This window comes from Andrena cerasifolii, chromosome 6 (genome assembly GCF_050908995.1).
Source record: "Andrena cerasifolii isolate SP2316 chromosome 6, iyAndCera1_principal, whole genome shotgun sequence".
Taxonomy (NCBI): Eukaryota; Metazoa; Arthropoda; class Insecta; order Hymenoptera; family Andrenidae; genus Andrena; species Andrena cerasifolii.
In genome coordinates, this window is record NC_135123.1 from 6,546,366 (window position 1) to 6,561,706 (window position 15,341).

Sequence of the window (15,341 nt, forward strand, 5' to 3'; positions counted from 1 at the left end):
TAGGAGCTCCAAAGTATCAGGTTTGCATGATCAACCAATGGTAAATTACTCGCTACTCGACTAAATTACTGTTCCAGCCTTTATTGTGTACGCCATTGATATGCATTGCATGGCATTTGTCCACGTCGTCAATCGTTGTCGTCGGTCGTCGTCGTCGTCGGCGATATGAACTATTCCTATAACCTCTCTTGCGATAATTAATGAATGGTTCATAAATAACTTCTGTGGCTATTATTCTCTCACAACAGAACTTTAAGATGACTACGCGCAATTTGATGAAATGGAGAATTATAAGATCGCTAGAGCCAAAGTTCATTTCGAAAATCCATATGGTTATTGTACATGGTAAGTGATGTCACTTTGTTAATTCTTCTTATTTCCTAGTTATCTTATTACGTTGTCCCTACTATAGTCTGATTTTCGAGAGTTGAGACCTGAGGCGGGTCCCACGGACTGAGCGTGGTTAAGGAGGAACCAATGGTACGCAATGCCGCACGCAATCCGTAGCGTACCATTGTTTCCTCCTTAACCACGCTCTGTCCGAGAGACCCGCCTCAGGTCTAAACTCTCGAGAGTCAGACTATAGCGAAAGAACTGTTCATTCTAATGCCAATTACTCTGTATCACGAAACAGGCTATTTAGGCTGTTCAGCTCTAATTGTAACGAAGGATGGAATAGTGTATGCATTAGGAAATAATGAATCTGGCTGCTCCGGAACTGGTGATACTTGTAGCACTCTTTGTCCAACAGAAGTTAAAGCATTATCCAGAAAGGATATCAAAAGCTTGGCGTGCGCAACAGATGAAGTTTCGGCCCTTACAGAGAAAGGAGAGGTATAATGTATATGTAATTAGTGGAAAAGTTCTCAAAGTACTTTTAGACACTACCATAATTAATAAGGCGAATTGTGTGAAAGATATATTCATGGGGAAAACGCAATAGTACGTTACAAGAATATACACCAACTTGTCAAGATTTCACATCGACTGTTGTAGGAGGGAATCTAAGTCACACATTCGTTGATGTAGCCTGTGGAAAATTTCACTCTGCAGCGCTCACAAACGATGGGAAGGTAAAGAGAATACTCCAAATTAAGAGGAGTATAATTCTCGGTAACAATCGGAGACTACATGTTTAGGTATATGCATGGGGTCAGAATATTTATAGACAAGTAAATGGTAACGATTCCATGGACAGATGTGTTGGTATATTGGGCATGAAATTTGTTAATGTCCGTTGCTGTTCTGCATCGACTATGGCAGTCACAGACAAGGGAGAGGTTTATGGTTGGGGTAGTAACACCAAGGGTGAATTGGGACATGGAAGTTATACCAATGAGATAGGTGTGCATAAAGTCAAAATACCTACAGAAGTTGTAATAGGTATTGCTGAATTTCTGTTTTGCCACACGCGTTCCAAACTTATTTCAAATACTAATAATGTACGCTTGCAGAGAAAATAGCCTGTGGCCAGTCGCACACTCTTGCACTGAGCAAAGAGGGAGTCCTCTATGTCTGGGGTGACAACACTCACGGACAACTGGGCCTTGGCCATAAAAACATGGTCTCCATTCCAGTGAAGGTAAAATAACGCGTTGCAATTATAATAGTAGCAATTCGAAGTAATGAATATGTTTTCAGCTAGAAGTGGAAGAAATGGGAAAGGTATTGGATGTGGCGGCTACCCCTTTCGATGACATAAGTGTCGCTATGTGCGAATGCAATCAGATATTTATCTGGGGCTTGTGCCTAGAACAAAGCCTTGTAGTACCAAGACGTAGTCAGTTCGACAATTTGCACGATGCTTTTGCGTATGCCTCATCGTATACTGTCATGCATCAGCCGTTAATTGTTTCCGACGAAGAACAAGAAATGAGCTTAACGGATCACCTGAGACAAGCATTTGACGATGTGGTATGTATTTCTCGCGTATGATGGTATACGTATGTTTAACTATTTTTGTAGTTCATTTTGTTCATCTGTTCCAGACAAGTAGTGATCTGACTATATGTGTGAGAGGCAAGTCTATTCATGTTCATAAGGCTATTTTGATGATAAGTTCCTCGTACTTTAGAACCATGTTTAAGGAACACTGTGCAGAGACTGATCAGAGGTATGTCGGTTAATTAAATATATGTATACAGAGTGTTACTCTACTGATAGTCAATACTCTAGAGTAGGGCTCTCCAAGGTCGCTCACGCGTGAGCTTGGGGTTCTCCCACTCTCGTCCGCGTTGTCAGGGATACCGCGCGACACGGACGAGGAATGGGAGAATCCCGAGCTTACGCGTAAGCGACCTTTGAGAGCCTTGCTCTAAAGCAGTGATGACTCATCACTGATGAGCCACCCGCAGCCCACATTTGGCCCTCCAGTCACTGACCTGCGGCCCGCCGAGACCTGTGGGCCGCTATTGTTTCAATTTCAATTGTAAATCTATATCAGTATTTAAGTATTTAATATTGCGGCTCGCGTAGAGTATTAGGTTTCCACTTTTGGCCCACTACTAGCCAAAGTTTGCTCGTCGGTAGGTGTGATTATACAAGCGAAAATAAGACGAAATTGCGGTAAAGGCTCCATTTTCGAGAAATTCAAAGCCAATTTTCTGGAAAATGAAGCCTTTACCGCAATTTCGTCACTTTTGATTTTATAGTCACCCCCTAGAGTATTGACTACCAGTAGAGTAACACCCTGCGCATAGAGTTTGCTGATCAAGTATTATTTGCAGTGTCATAGAACATGAACAATTTTCCTACGACGTGTATAGAGCATTTCTTAAATACTTGTACACAGACCACATCGATGTACCTGCAGAGAATATCCCAGGTACTTATTTAATGGCATTTTTCACCGTGTTATGAAACATGTGTTATAAACTGCCATTTGTTTTTTTTCAATAAGAACTTTTAGACTTGGCGATCACGTATTCTGACCGTGGACTTTGCGATTCTTGCGTAGAGTTGATAAAAAGGGAGATGAATGTTGCAAACGTGTCTTTATTTTACAGTTTTAGTATTCAACGTAAACTTAAAGTAAGTAACACTCCGTTTGATGTCTCCCAAAGTTCGAGGATTGTTAAAATATCTGCAATGTTATACGTTTCTAGGCGTTGGAGGACTTTTGCTTCAAGTTTATCGTGAATAACCTGACCGCAGTGGTGGAGACACCTGATTTTTCCAAACTAGATGAATTCACGATAAAGTCTTTCATAGTTAAAGCTGGCCAAGCGAGTGCTTTTAAAACATAAGTTGTAATATAAAACGTATAGAGTAACTGATTCGTAACAGCTCTAAATATTCTCCAGTGTTCACCGGAGAGAAAGAGAATTCCAATCGTTAAAATAGAGACGATACTCGACTCTATTTTCTCGCTAGTCGCGTCTTCAAGGTTCCTTCAAGTTTCTTATTCTCATTACAGTGCATTTATTCGTTAACGTATTACATTAAGTTAGACATAGTATGTAAAAACTTACTCATCCGTTTGATTCGACGACGAAGTTAAATTTCGTACCCGTTGCTTATCGCCCGATACGTCGCGTTTCCTTTTTTTTTTTTTTTTTTATACACAGTTTCGAATAAAATTCTTTTAAACGCCTATGACTGCCTACTTCCGTTCACCTACCGACTGCTTCCTTGCCGTGGGGATATACGCTCAACAGACTTTATAGCGCTATCGTTCGTACATTATTTTTATTACGATATTCTCAATATATACAAGCAGTAAATTTTTCTTGTTCGTATAATATGTCCGTAACTACTGATTAATAATAGTCAATAATGGTATTTAATAAATAATCATTATGCTTTATATTTATATTCATATGTATAGGTAATATTAAAGTATTCGGTTTGCCGTTTGGAAAGTTGTTATGTGTCTTAATTCCGCGCGTCGTTCGCGACTGCGGTGCCCGTTGCATTTCTTTCATCCCCTTAGATTCTCCTTTCTGCGGAATAATTCCTATCGAGATCGTAGCCTGGCGGCCGCTGTGTCCGACACGTAATAACGGCCAAATATCATTTACAGTTTACACCATTCCCTTTTACGAGGAGAGAATTTCAACGAACGAAACAGGCCGGACTCGAATCTCATTAAAGTTTCCGCGCCGCTGCGAATTTCTGGCCGATACCATCCGAGGCTTCCGTCTGCGCGTCGTCAGTGCTTCTCGGAAATATGTCTCGATCTTTCGGCAACACTGCTACCTCCGTCGGAAGCCTCGGATAGTAATATTCATGGAGTATCATAAGACACGGGCAGGGAAAGTAAAAGTACATCGACTGCATACCGGGCAGACGCAGCCCTTTGGCGACCGATTGCATCGAGAGTCGCTATCCAATACGACAGTGAACGAGAAAATGCGAGATGATGCCCCTTAGAGGATGTCGTATTGAATTCGATCAGCTATTCGGCTAGGATAATTAATTAGTTTTTCTCTCTATCTCTCTCTCACGCACGCACACACGCACTCTCTCTCTCTCTCTCTCTCTCTCGTAGTTAATTAGAGCGTATTTAGGCCTGCGGGCTACTTTTCCAGCGACTCGCTGTGAATCCCATTGACAGAAGTGAGATTTCTCTCGTCTCGACGAAGGAAGGAAAAAAGAAAACAATAATCTCGTCTCTCCGTTGCTTCTCTCGCAATCGGTAGCCGTCGGCCCTCCATCCTCCACTTTCAATCGTACCAGCGACCTTCGCACCGCTCCCCCCCCCCCCCCCACCGGGTACGGTGAGATCCTCTCTCCAATTCTCTATGCGTATGTCATTCCTTGAAACAAGATACTTATGTACACGTGTTCGGGGCGCATGATATTTACACGAGTTCGCTGCACGCTGGGATATATCGATCGCTTCGAGCTTCCAACGATCCACGGGACAGCGTCCTGTGTTGTCGTCACGGCTCCAAGCGTTACGATTATCCTGTCCAACGACCGAGGGGGGGGGGAGGGATTGAAAAACGACAATGGCCGCAAAGCGCCGACAAGATTCCCTTTCGCCTCGATGGAGTTCGACGTTCCCTCGTCGTCGTCGTCGTTTACAGATGAGCTACGGACGCAACGTGCACAGCTGCGCGCATTGCAGGTACAGTGATCGGGGCCGTTTCTCGCGATGGTCGAGGGAGGACCGGCGTCAAACGCTTCGCCAGGTTATTGTACATTACGTTACACGTGTTACATATAGGGCCGCAGTTTGTATACTCGTGACGTGACCGCGGGTGTTCCCCTTCGCCCCGCAACCTTCAACCCGCTCCACCGTCGCGCCTCGTCGCTCTCGCCCCGTAGACTCCGCGAACGAGAAAGCATATCGACGACGATTCGTTCTTCTCTTTTTCTTCCCCTTCTCTCCCGTTTTGCTCTTCTGCTCGAATTCACCCCGGCGCCTGGCGCCTGGCGCCGAGCTGGACGACCGTTTAGAGTCCTTTATACAGACTTCTAATAAATCGTTCTGGAACCTCTGCCTGCTACTCAGCGTCGATCCCTCTCTCCGCAGCTGGCTTTATAGTTTTGATTCGCTGGTTTGATGATTCTAGAACCTAACCCAACTTTCCACGAGCCTCCCGGACCGCGCGCGGACCTTCCGAACGTTCTCGGTCGCCCGTGGCGCCGTCGCGGCTGTAGGCGAGCGGGATCGGAAGCTCGGAAGGAACCGCGGACAGAAGCCTCGCGCTCGTTAACCGAGACGTTCGTTATCTAAATAAAAAGTTACTTAAATAACGAATCGAGTAAAAGATACTTTATCTTTATCCGTGGTCGAATAAAGATAACGCGAGTTATCTTCAGAGTAGCGAATAAAATTTTTATCTTTTATTCGAACTCGGCTTTTATTTAAATAAAATGTCGCCCGTCTCCGGGCTCTGGTGTCGGTGACTAGGGGGGCAGGGGAAATCGGGAAGCCGATCGTTTTACAGAGTATTATAGATCGCAGACCGTTCCCTTGCCTGACAGCACAGCAGGGAAGGAAACGATCGGGAGGCGGACGAAGAAGAAAAGAGAACGGCGGGATCCTGCGGCAAAGGGCAGTCGCCTATAGCGACGTTCGCTCGGCTGCATCGAGGCGGCCCCAAGGATATGGACTAAAAATCAATAAGAGACTTCCTGGAAACGTTCCAGCCGACGCGATTCTTCGAGTTCCTCCTCTGTTACCACCTATCCGGATAAATCTATCGAAGTTACTTCGGCGTGGACTCGCTTGGAACTCGAGCGATCGCTGCTAAGCGAAATCGATGACAACGAGGGAGGGGGGCGTCGATGGCGTCGTAAAAAAGAATTCTCGAGACACGTTGCTGTGTTTGCCAACGACCGAGATAACCTCTCTACTGTACCCCGTCACTTTCCCTATTACCGAGGTAGCAAGAATCCTATCGACGGTCCCGACGCGCTTCGGTAGCTTTTGGTCGTCGAGGCAACATTCGAGTCGAAAAAGGCCGCAGCGAAGTCGGTCGCGCATTTTGCCGAAGCGCGGTGAATCGGAGAAATGAATAATAATTAATTAATTCTCGCCGCGCAATCGCTCGTGAACTGTTCTCCTCGCACGCTTCGCCGAAACGCGCGACAGCCATTAAGCGACGAACGTTTTCAGAACGCACTGCCACCTGTCCGTCCCTCTGAGCACTTTTAATCGCTCCTCGTCCCGAGTCCACGCTCTCGACGAAAAGAGAGGCGACAGTCGATAGCTCAAAGAGTTTCCGGAATTCGTCTCGCTTCCGATCGGTTTGGATCGCCTGACGCGACCCGTTTGTCGCGGAGAAAGAGGGCACGCGCCTCTGTGCTGTCCCGTGAATCCGGGTCGCGTCAGGATAACCCAAGAGTCCGCCGAATCTCGACGGACAGGCTCGCGTTGTCGCTCCGTTCCCCTTCGTTTCGCGAGCCGCGATACTCGCGCCTGACAAAGTATGTACAAACATACGACGGTACCGTCCCTAAAGTATATATATATATATATATCTATACACGCTACATATGTATATATTTATATGTATATATGCACGTATTTATATATGTATAGTATGTATAATGTTATTATACATAATGCATTGAAATCATCGCAGTGAGTTTTAACGCGGGCAAGGTGGACACACGTACACGCACGCACACGGCCCCCCATGCGTGGTCAGTGCATCGCGCGCCAACCAGATGGCCGATCGATCCAATTACCATCGGCCGATCGTCGAGAAGCAACGCTTTACCAGCAAAGCGACGGTAACCCATCCGACGCTTTGAACATCCACCGTGTGCGGAGATCGTTCGCCGCGGGCTGTTAACCGTGCGCACCGAACGCCCATGGGCGTCCTCCGCGCGGAGCACCGCCGACCGAGTGCTCGGAAGCGTTCCCGCGGTACCGAGAGGGTTAACGGAGCTGGTCGGCGGCCGAGAGTAATAAAAACCGAACCAAGAAGCGCTGCTGGCGCGAGGCCAGGAGGTGCGAAGGGGGAGGTGGGGAGCGGGGAGACGATTTGGACGATTGGGCGAGAACCAGCAGTCTGCCCCTTATCATCTGCAATCCTCTCAGGAGACGGCTCTCCTTTCGTACGGAGTGGCCGTAGCCGAGTCAATCCCGGCTGGATGTTCCCTTAAGAAAGAGGGCAGCGAAAGAAAGAGATGTTCGCGAGCGTAAATGCAGGGGCAATATCCTGAGTATTAAACGGGTACAGATGGAAATCCTTTCAATCGAACGACCTACTTTAACGCCATCATCCGCCACGATTCGCGCCAAGTCTCCCCCGACAACGTTTCCCCAGAGCGCCCGGGGTTAAACGAATTTTGAACGCGGACTCGCTATCTGGCACGCTCCGCCGTCCTCAACGATCGATCTCGATCTCTCTGGGAACGCGGAGGAACGCGGCGCGAGCATCCCCCTTCTCGTTACAAGTAGATGGAACTGGTTGGTTTCTACGATCTTTAGCCGGGAGCGTCTCGATTCAAGCGCAACGGAGTGGCGCGAACGGTTGTATCGAAAATACCCTCCCCATCGAGCGTTGTACATACGTGCGCGCAAAGGGGAAGTGCACGCGTGTACGTGCGCGCACGCGGTGTCATTCTACTTACAGTAATAGTTCCTATAAATCGTTAGCTTTTAGATTAATCCTAATTAACTTAGCCTGCGTTCGTGCACCCTTCCTTCCCGATCCTCGCGAGGAGAAGGGCAGAGGCAGCGGCAGGGAGAGAGGAGCATGGAGTCCCGTGATCCCTTCGCCTCCTCTCTGGCCCTCCAGCGTGCACATCCAGCGTCCTCCTCGTCGATCGTGGCCCGAGAAGGGATCGACAACCGCGTCGTGGACCGTTCGTCCCGCTGGATCACGTGTCTTTCTTCAAATGCGCTGTTTCGCTCTGCGACGACGCTGGTCCGGTGGCCAGTCACGCCCTGACGGAGCCTCTGGTACCTTCGCTCTTCAGCTTCTTCGATTGCAGAGTCACGAGAGGGCCCGGCGCTTAATATCGCTACCGACGTTCTTTTATACAATGGGCTGCTCCTTCGACCGTAACTGCCTCGCGTCAAACTCGCGTGTTCACGCGGGAGGAAAGCGTCCGATAAGGAAAACCGTCGTCAACTGTTGGAAGAATGGATACCACAACGCGTCCCTCGGTTCTGGGCACCGCGGGCCCAAAGGGGAGCGACTGCTCGGGGCGCGGAGGCCGAGTCGGGCATTATTCGAATAAATCTTTACTTTCCTGTTTGCATTTCTATTTCAATCGGAGATCCAAATTATACAGTTTATATTCAAATATGTCCGAAGAAATCATTGAATGTTAATTTTTTATTCGAATGGAAGGCAAGTAAATTCTGCAGAAAATTTTCGAAAAATGAAGTGATTGAAAAATATTATGATTTACCTGTTTTGGTTATGAATAACCATTATTGTCAGTAGAAATGTTTTTTGGTCGCTAATAACGATTATTGACAAAGGGAAATATTTTTTGGTCTCTATTAACCATCTTTGACGACGACTGGATTTCTTTTTGTTACAAATAACCATTATCGATGACGAGAATTTGTTTTGGTTACGTTGCAACCAATATGAATTACGAGAATTTTGTTTTTGGTTATACCTAACGTAAATTAAAATTAAATATAAATTAAATATAAAGAAAATTCAATAGCCGAAAATAAGAGCCACCCTACTATTTATCCTTTATTATACACTATCTAGTAGTAAATTTGGGTATAGGCTAGGGCTGGGACTATTCGAATAATTTAATATTCGAATATTTTACAAGTATTCGCATGCTACGAATAAACTTCGAATATTTCAGTATTCGAATGTTATTATTCGAATACTATTCGAATACTAATGTATTTGAATACTAATGTAGTCGAATTCTAATGTATTCGAATTCTAATGTATTCGAATACATTAGTATAAGCTAATGTATTGGAATACTAATGTATTCGAATAGTATGGTGTGAAGTGGGTCAAAATTAGCTTACAAGATTTCACCCTGACAAATAAACCTAAATAACTTGATTTATAATTCACACCACACTATTCGAATACATCAGTATTCGAATACTTGACTATTCGAATAGTATTCGAATACTTGACTATTCGAATAGTATTCGAATACTTGACTATTCGAATAGTATTCGAATACTTGACTATTCGAATAGTATTCGAATACTTGACTATTCGAATAGTATTCGAATACTTGACTATTCGAATAGTATTCGAATACTTAAATATTCCAATAGTATTCGAATACTAGAATATTCGAATAGTATTCGAATACTTGGACATTCAAATTATCTTCGCCAAATAATTGAGCAACTGAAGTATTCGAATATTCGAATACCGAAAAATTCGACAAACAGTCCCAGCCCTAGTATAGCCAGGTATAGACGCGTATGTATGAGTGAAACAGCATCCCACGCAATGCAATTATCTCTTCTCAGCAGCGCGGCGCGGCTCCTAATACCCACAGTTCGTATTTCACATATTCTATACTTCAATGGTTCTTACCGTAACCAAAAAAAATTCTCATAATTCACACTGGTTATACCGTAACCAAAAGAAATTCCTGCTATAAATATTGGTTAGACCTTAACCAAAGCATTGGTTATTCGCAACCGAAAACAATTTCCGTCGTCAATAATGATTATTAGTGACCACAGAATATTTCCGTCGACTACAATGTTCATTCATAACCAAAATCATTTAAAGAAAGATATTAATTCTCGTGTCGTCACTTTTAAAATTCACGTTACAACAGTTACGGCCTCTGATTTTAATAATTTTTTCCGCGAACAAATTTTCATCCGAAAGATCTCGAACAAGTATTGCGAATACAATGAAGTTACTCGCGAATGACGAATACTTTTTTTATTCGAATAATGCGCAACTCTGCGCGGAGGGCTCGCGGTCGAAAGGTCTGAGGCGCGACCTTCAACGACCAGGCTTGAAGAACGGACGCGTGTTCCGTGTGCAAAATCGATGAGGGCGCCGCGCGGAAGAACAGAGCGCACGGGAATGAGGGAGGGCAGGTAGGAATGCGCCTCCTGAACGGATCCATGGCGGTCGTTTCGTTTCGATCGAGCGGAACGTTTAGCACAGCTTCGGCCGGGCCTGCATTCGCCGTCGCGCCGTAAAACTTTACGGCCACCGCTGCGACTTTGCGGACCGTTATCGCCGCGTGCACACAGGCGGAACCAACGTAACTGACCCATCGACGCGATCGATCAACGCTATCCGGCGAAACCAGACGCGCCACGGAGCTGTCGTAACATAACTCCGTCGCCGATAAGTTTCGCGCGCTTCGACGAGGGAAAGGGCACTCGAGCGACACGCCAGGTGTCGCGAGATAAGTAAGCGCGGCGGACTTCGGGGAGTCGCAGATTTTCTCCCACCAGCGGAATCATCCGCGCGACCTGGCCGAGCGCGATTTGCAATTCTATCGGAGCTGGATTCGCGAGGTCTCGAACTGTAAATTAATCCCCGAATCGGGTCAGCGTTTTCATATTTCAGCAGCGGCGATTTAACAGCTGGACGGCCGAGCGGCGCGCAGGTGTACAATAAATCCGATCGTCCGCGCGACTGGCCCTTCCGCGGACGACGCCGCGGGTCCCGACTACCCGATGGTCGCCGCCGAGACTCCCCCGCAATGACGATATCGGTAGGGCCGGATGGCCTAGCCCTCGGGCCGCTCCACGGCGTTTAAGTCTCCGCAATTTCTACGAATCCGATCGACGCTGCAGTGGCTGCACCGCATTACAAACATGCGCGCGTACAAGCGGCCGCAGAGCATATAGATCGAATTGCGGCTCGCGTTACTCTGCCTCCGTGCGTACAGGCAGCCGCGGCTCCGGTAACCACGCGGCTCGATTAAGGGGACCTTCCGGTTAAAGTTCTTCAGAAAATCGATTTCCTTTTATATGTACGTATATTTTTCTTTTGTAGCATAACATCCCGAGAATACTCTGTGAAAGTTGCACACCAAAATTCCTAACGGTATAGATTCTACGGTCACGTAACTAATTCAAGCTCCGCACGCAGGTGAGCCGAGAACACTTTGAACGCGTTTCTCTCGAGACACGATATTTCGAAACGGTAACCACGATTGCAGGAGAACTAACGAACCGATTCGAACAAGCTTTGGGGCGTTTGATTCGTAATTGGACTCGCTATCGAAGCACCGTGTAGTATAATTTTTCGGAACGCAGAGTTTTTTTTTATCTGCATATTTGTGCGGAGAATTACTCGCTTTTTTTACACCACTTCGTTCGAATGTGCTGCGACATTGTAGCTTTGGTCCTTTTTGCCCCAACAAGGGGTGATTGAGAGCTATTGAGACGAGTTTTAAGAAATTGTTTGAATTTTTGATTCTGGAAGATCCTGCGAGTGAATCTCGTGGTTACCGTTTTGGCATCTGTTTTTTGGCAGCGCGTGCACTAAGCGCCACCTAGATAATGCATCGAGACCGAAAACATGAAAGAATTTTGTTTTTCTGCATCCTAACGAGTGCGTCGATGAATGCCGAAAGTATTTCTTAGGATATGTTACAGCTCGGTGTTACAAAAAATTCATAAAGAGCACCTGCTTTTTGACCGGAGGGTCGCCTTAAAACGGGGATCTCCGTAGTCTCGAAAGAAAGGGAGAAATAGCATCGCACTGTTCACGATCGACTTCGGAACTGCCGAAATTTCGCAGCGACGGGTCGCTCGTGGAGGAACGTAAAGCGGGCCGCGCTGCGGCCGCCGTGCAGGCGAGCCCGTGCCTCAGGAACAGAGGATAACGGACAAGCGGATAATGGCCGTCCGTTTTATCAAATTTTCCAACGGCCGGGCCGAATTATCTTGTCGGGTATATCCAGGGGAGGAGTGCGTCCGGCGATAACGTCCGGGTCGACAGCGACCTCGCTCATAAAATAAAAGCTCCGATCCGGTGTGACCCACATTGCTCCGCGTTGCTAGTAAAAGGCCAGGGATGCTCGTGGCGAACGGGCAGCTCGCGAACCCTTCTCCTCGGCTCTCCCGGCGCGGACAAAAAACTTCCTCCTACGAAATCTCCCTCGCGAACGGACGACTGTCCACCTCTGCGTCCATCGGATTCAAATCCACTGCGAAAGAGTTCGGGACACGGATGACAAAGCGCGACGAGCTTCGGGGGGGAAATTCCCCGGGGCGGGATTTCTCGGCCGATCGTTATCGCCGGCCGATTCGTTCCAATTAAGGGCTGAGCGGAGGGGAGAGGATGCGATAAGTGAAATTACAAACCGCGGCGGAAAGTGGAGTATTTACGGCGACGGTATTACATCGGTCGCGTGAGTAGTCGCGGTCGGAGTAGGTCAGACGGTTTACGACGTCCATTCGATCGCGCTCGGATGATTGCGTTCCAGGGCGTCTTCGGGCGAGACGCGTCGGGGGCCCGTGTCCCTCGGAGGGACACCTGGGCGATCCATCAGCGACACCCTCTTCTCTCGAGCGTGTATATATATAATATATATTATAATATAACAATAATATATAATATATAAATATTCTTGTAATACGTTTCCTCACCACGTGACTCTGCAAAAGTTACCGATCATTCTCGTGCCCGTGCAGCCCGCTCCCAGGTGCGGAGGCTCCGTGAGAGGCTCGCCAGGACCCGGATCCGTCGGTGGCCACCCTCGTGAATCCCAGAACGGGAAGGAAAGAAATATGAAGAGGGAAGAAAAGAGGGGAAAATAAAAGAGCACTTCTCGCTGACACGTCGGTCCAAGGGGATCCTCGAGTCGTCCACCTGTGCTGCACAGTTTCTACAGTCCCCCCCCCTCGAAGAGGTTCCCGTAGATCTGTCGGTTCCAACGAAATCTCCCCCTCCCCTTTCTCTCTCTCTCTTTCTCACCACCGTAAGCAGAGGCTCGACGACCGCGCGTGGTCGATCGAGCGCGCTCGTCTGCATTGATATGTCTGTTTTGCTTCTCGCCTCGTCGTCAGCGGTACCGTCGCCACCCTTTGCAAGACCGTCGCGTCGACCGTTCCGCTCCTCCGTGCACGATCGTCCCCGCGTTTCGCTCGGCCGATCCTGGCTTCCTCAACGATCGAGGACGGTCCGAACAGCCGGCCGCAGGAGCTAGACGAAGCCTCTGGCGTCGAAGATCGGCGGCACGCCGTCGGCCCACCCGACCACGATCCTCTGGTTGAACAGGGCGCCGAGCAGCACCAGGCCCACCACCAGCAGCAGACGACCGCCGCCGTCCACGCTGCTTCCGCTGCACGTCTCCTTCGAGGCCAACTCCAGTTTCGCTGCAACAGAAATCGCGGGCACGTTTGGTCTTTCCGTTCACGAAGACGTCCGCGAGACTCGTGTCTCGTTCTGCTTTTCTTTTTTTTCTTCTGTGTCTTAAGCTGGAGCCGACAGAAGCGCCTCTGCGTCGCGAATATTTAATGGGCTCTCGCTCGCAGCCGTGGGGCCGTTTCGACGCGGACGTTTGGCAAAGCGCGCGGAACAATGGGAACGGCCAGGCTGACGCGGAACAATCAGCGCGAAAACCCGCTCCTTTGACGCAGCGGCCGGATTAATCGGGCGGATATGAAAGTAATAAAAGGTGGATCCTGTTGTTCGACGGCCCGTGAGCACGCGGCCGCGGCGAGTAATTCGGAGCGGCGGAGAGAGGCGTGCCCCGATGACGCGGATTACGGGCGGCAAAGAATTAATCTGGCTTTGTGCGGAATGGCCGGTGCGTCGCGCGAGACCGGTCGCGGCCGGGGGAATTCAATTAAAATTCACGGGATAATCGGTGATTACGACAGCTCTCGTCGAAATTGCCCGCCGAGTAATTAATACCCGCGGTCAAAGGATCGCACCGACCTCTGCGCTCTTTGTAACATATTCGAGGGGTTCCCGCAGCTTCCTGGAGTTCGATATTAACCGTAGAAGTGTCTCGCGGCAGGACTCGAACCCCCGGTCGGCTACCGAGCACCGGCAGCTGGCGACCCTTAAGTAGAGCCCGAACACAGAGATCTTGGGAGTCGGCTTTGGCGGAACCGGTTAAGGGGCAATGCTGTGACGGCCGGAAAAGTAAGCCATTTTTACGAATTTTTTTCGGGAATAATTTACAGTTTTCATAGAGAAATTTTATTACCTACCTTTAGTACGCTGTCTTAAGAGACTATACAAAAAAATAAATAGAAAATACATGTATAAATTTGGATATATTAATTAATCTTCTAAACCCCCCAATAACTAAATAACTAAATATTTTTATATCAAAACATAATATAATAACCTGTTAAAGTGTCCTTCGTCCGAATACAAAAGCCATTGCATAAAAATATGCATATACTTTCTGAAATAAATTCCCACAGATTCGATTCTTTTTCTACCTCCTCACGGTAGGTAACCCCTTAAGGGGAGGTTCTGGTCTAGAGCCCAAAAAACTAGGTGATATTTAGGAATTAATTAAAGGAAAACTACTATATATAATTTAGTGGGACTTGTTGCATTGTATTAAGGATGTCTTAGATTATAGAAATATATTTTTTGTTTTATAATTAATCATTGCAGACAGCCTTGGGGAGTCGTTAAAGTCAAGGCGTCAAAAAATTGATCCAAATCGGTGGGACCTCTATCTCCAAAAGTTATTATCCGATTCGACGGAAACCTTATTTATTTTGAAGATTAATCTTTTGGCTAGGGGGGAACTAAAAAAATTACAAAAATTACATTCTTTTTAGAAAATAACGACACTTCAAGTTTGAAATCACTTTTCCCTGTATTCTTCGTCCTTTCATCGCCTTTGAAAATTATAAATTTTCAACTATTTGTAATTTTGTTTAGTCCTCCCCTAGCCAAAAGAATAATCTTCAAAATAAAAAAAGTTTCAGTCGAATCGGATAATAACTTTTGAAGATACAGGTCCCACCGTTTTGAGAACAC

The 15,341-nt window shown here is 47.2% G+C and overlaps 2 protein-coding genes across 8 annotated transcripts in view; one reads left to right on the plus strand and one right to left on the minus strand.

Annotated features, from left to right (window-relative positions):
• The first annotated feature begins 69 nt into the window (after positions 1-69).
• On the plus strand, positions 70-3,592 carry LOC143369574 (RCC1 and BTB domain-containing protein 1-like). 2 transcript variants are annotated; one of them, XM_076813686.1, is made up of 10 exons: positions 70-345; positions 635-834; positions 918-1,073; positions 1,140-1,383; positions 1,455-1,582; positions 1,642-1,914; positions 1,989-2,113; positions 2,727-2,824; positions 2,900-3,030; positions 3,105-3,592. In XM_076813686.1, exons 1-10 carry the CDS (start codon positions 258-260, stop codon positions 3,243-3,245), a joined length of 1,584 nt encoding a protein of 527 aa, XP_076669801.1. In that variant the 5' UTR covers positions 70-257; the 3' UTR covers positions 3,246-3,592. The 2 variants fall into 2 exon arrangements, with proteins under 2 accessions (XP_076669801.1, XP_076669802.1); XM_076813687.1 differs by having other exon boundaries at positions 1,158-1,383.
• LOC143369569 (acetylcholinesterase) overlaps positions 2,977-15,341 on the minus strand; it is an 85,731-nt gene continuing 73,366 nt past the window's right edge. For all 6 annotated transcript variants that reach the window (XM_076813672.1, XM_076813669.1, XM_076813668.1 and 3 more), the window contains one exon: positions 2,977-13,708. In XM_076813672.1, coding sequence (XP_076669787.1) covers positions 13,536-13,708 — 173 coding nt within the window. In that variant the 3' untranslated portion in view covers positions 2,977-13,535. The remainder of the gene's footprint in view (positions 13,709-15,341) is intronic.

What these genes read in the sequence shown, in the direction of transcription:
- LOC143369574 (XM_076813686.1), top strand. Translation starts at nt 258, where the DNA reads ATGACTACGCGCAATTTGATGAAATGGAGAATTATAAGATCGCTAGAG. An exon ending in CGCTCACAAACGATGGGAAG is followed by an intron (nt 1,074 to 1,139) that starts GTAAAGAGAATA and finishes CTACATGTTTAG; the next exon opens with GTATATGCATGGGGTCAGAA. An exon ending in ACCTACAGAAGTTGTAATAG is followed by an intron (nt 1,384 to 1,454) that starts GTATTGCTGAAT and finishes GTACGCTTGCAG; the next exon opens with AGAAAATAGCCTGTGGCCAG.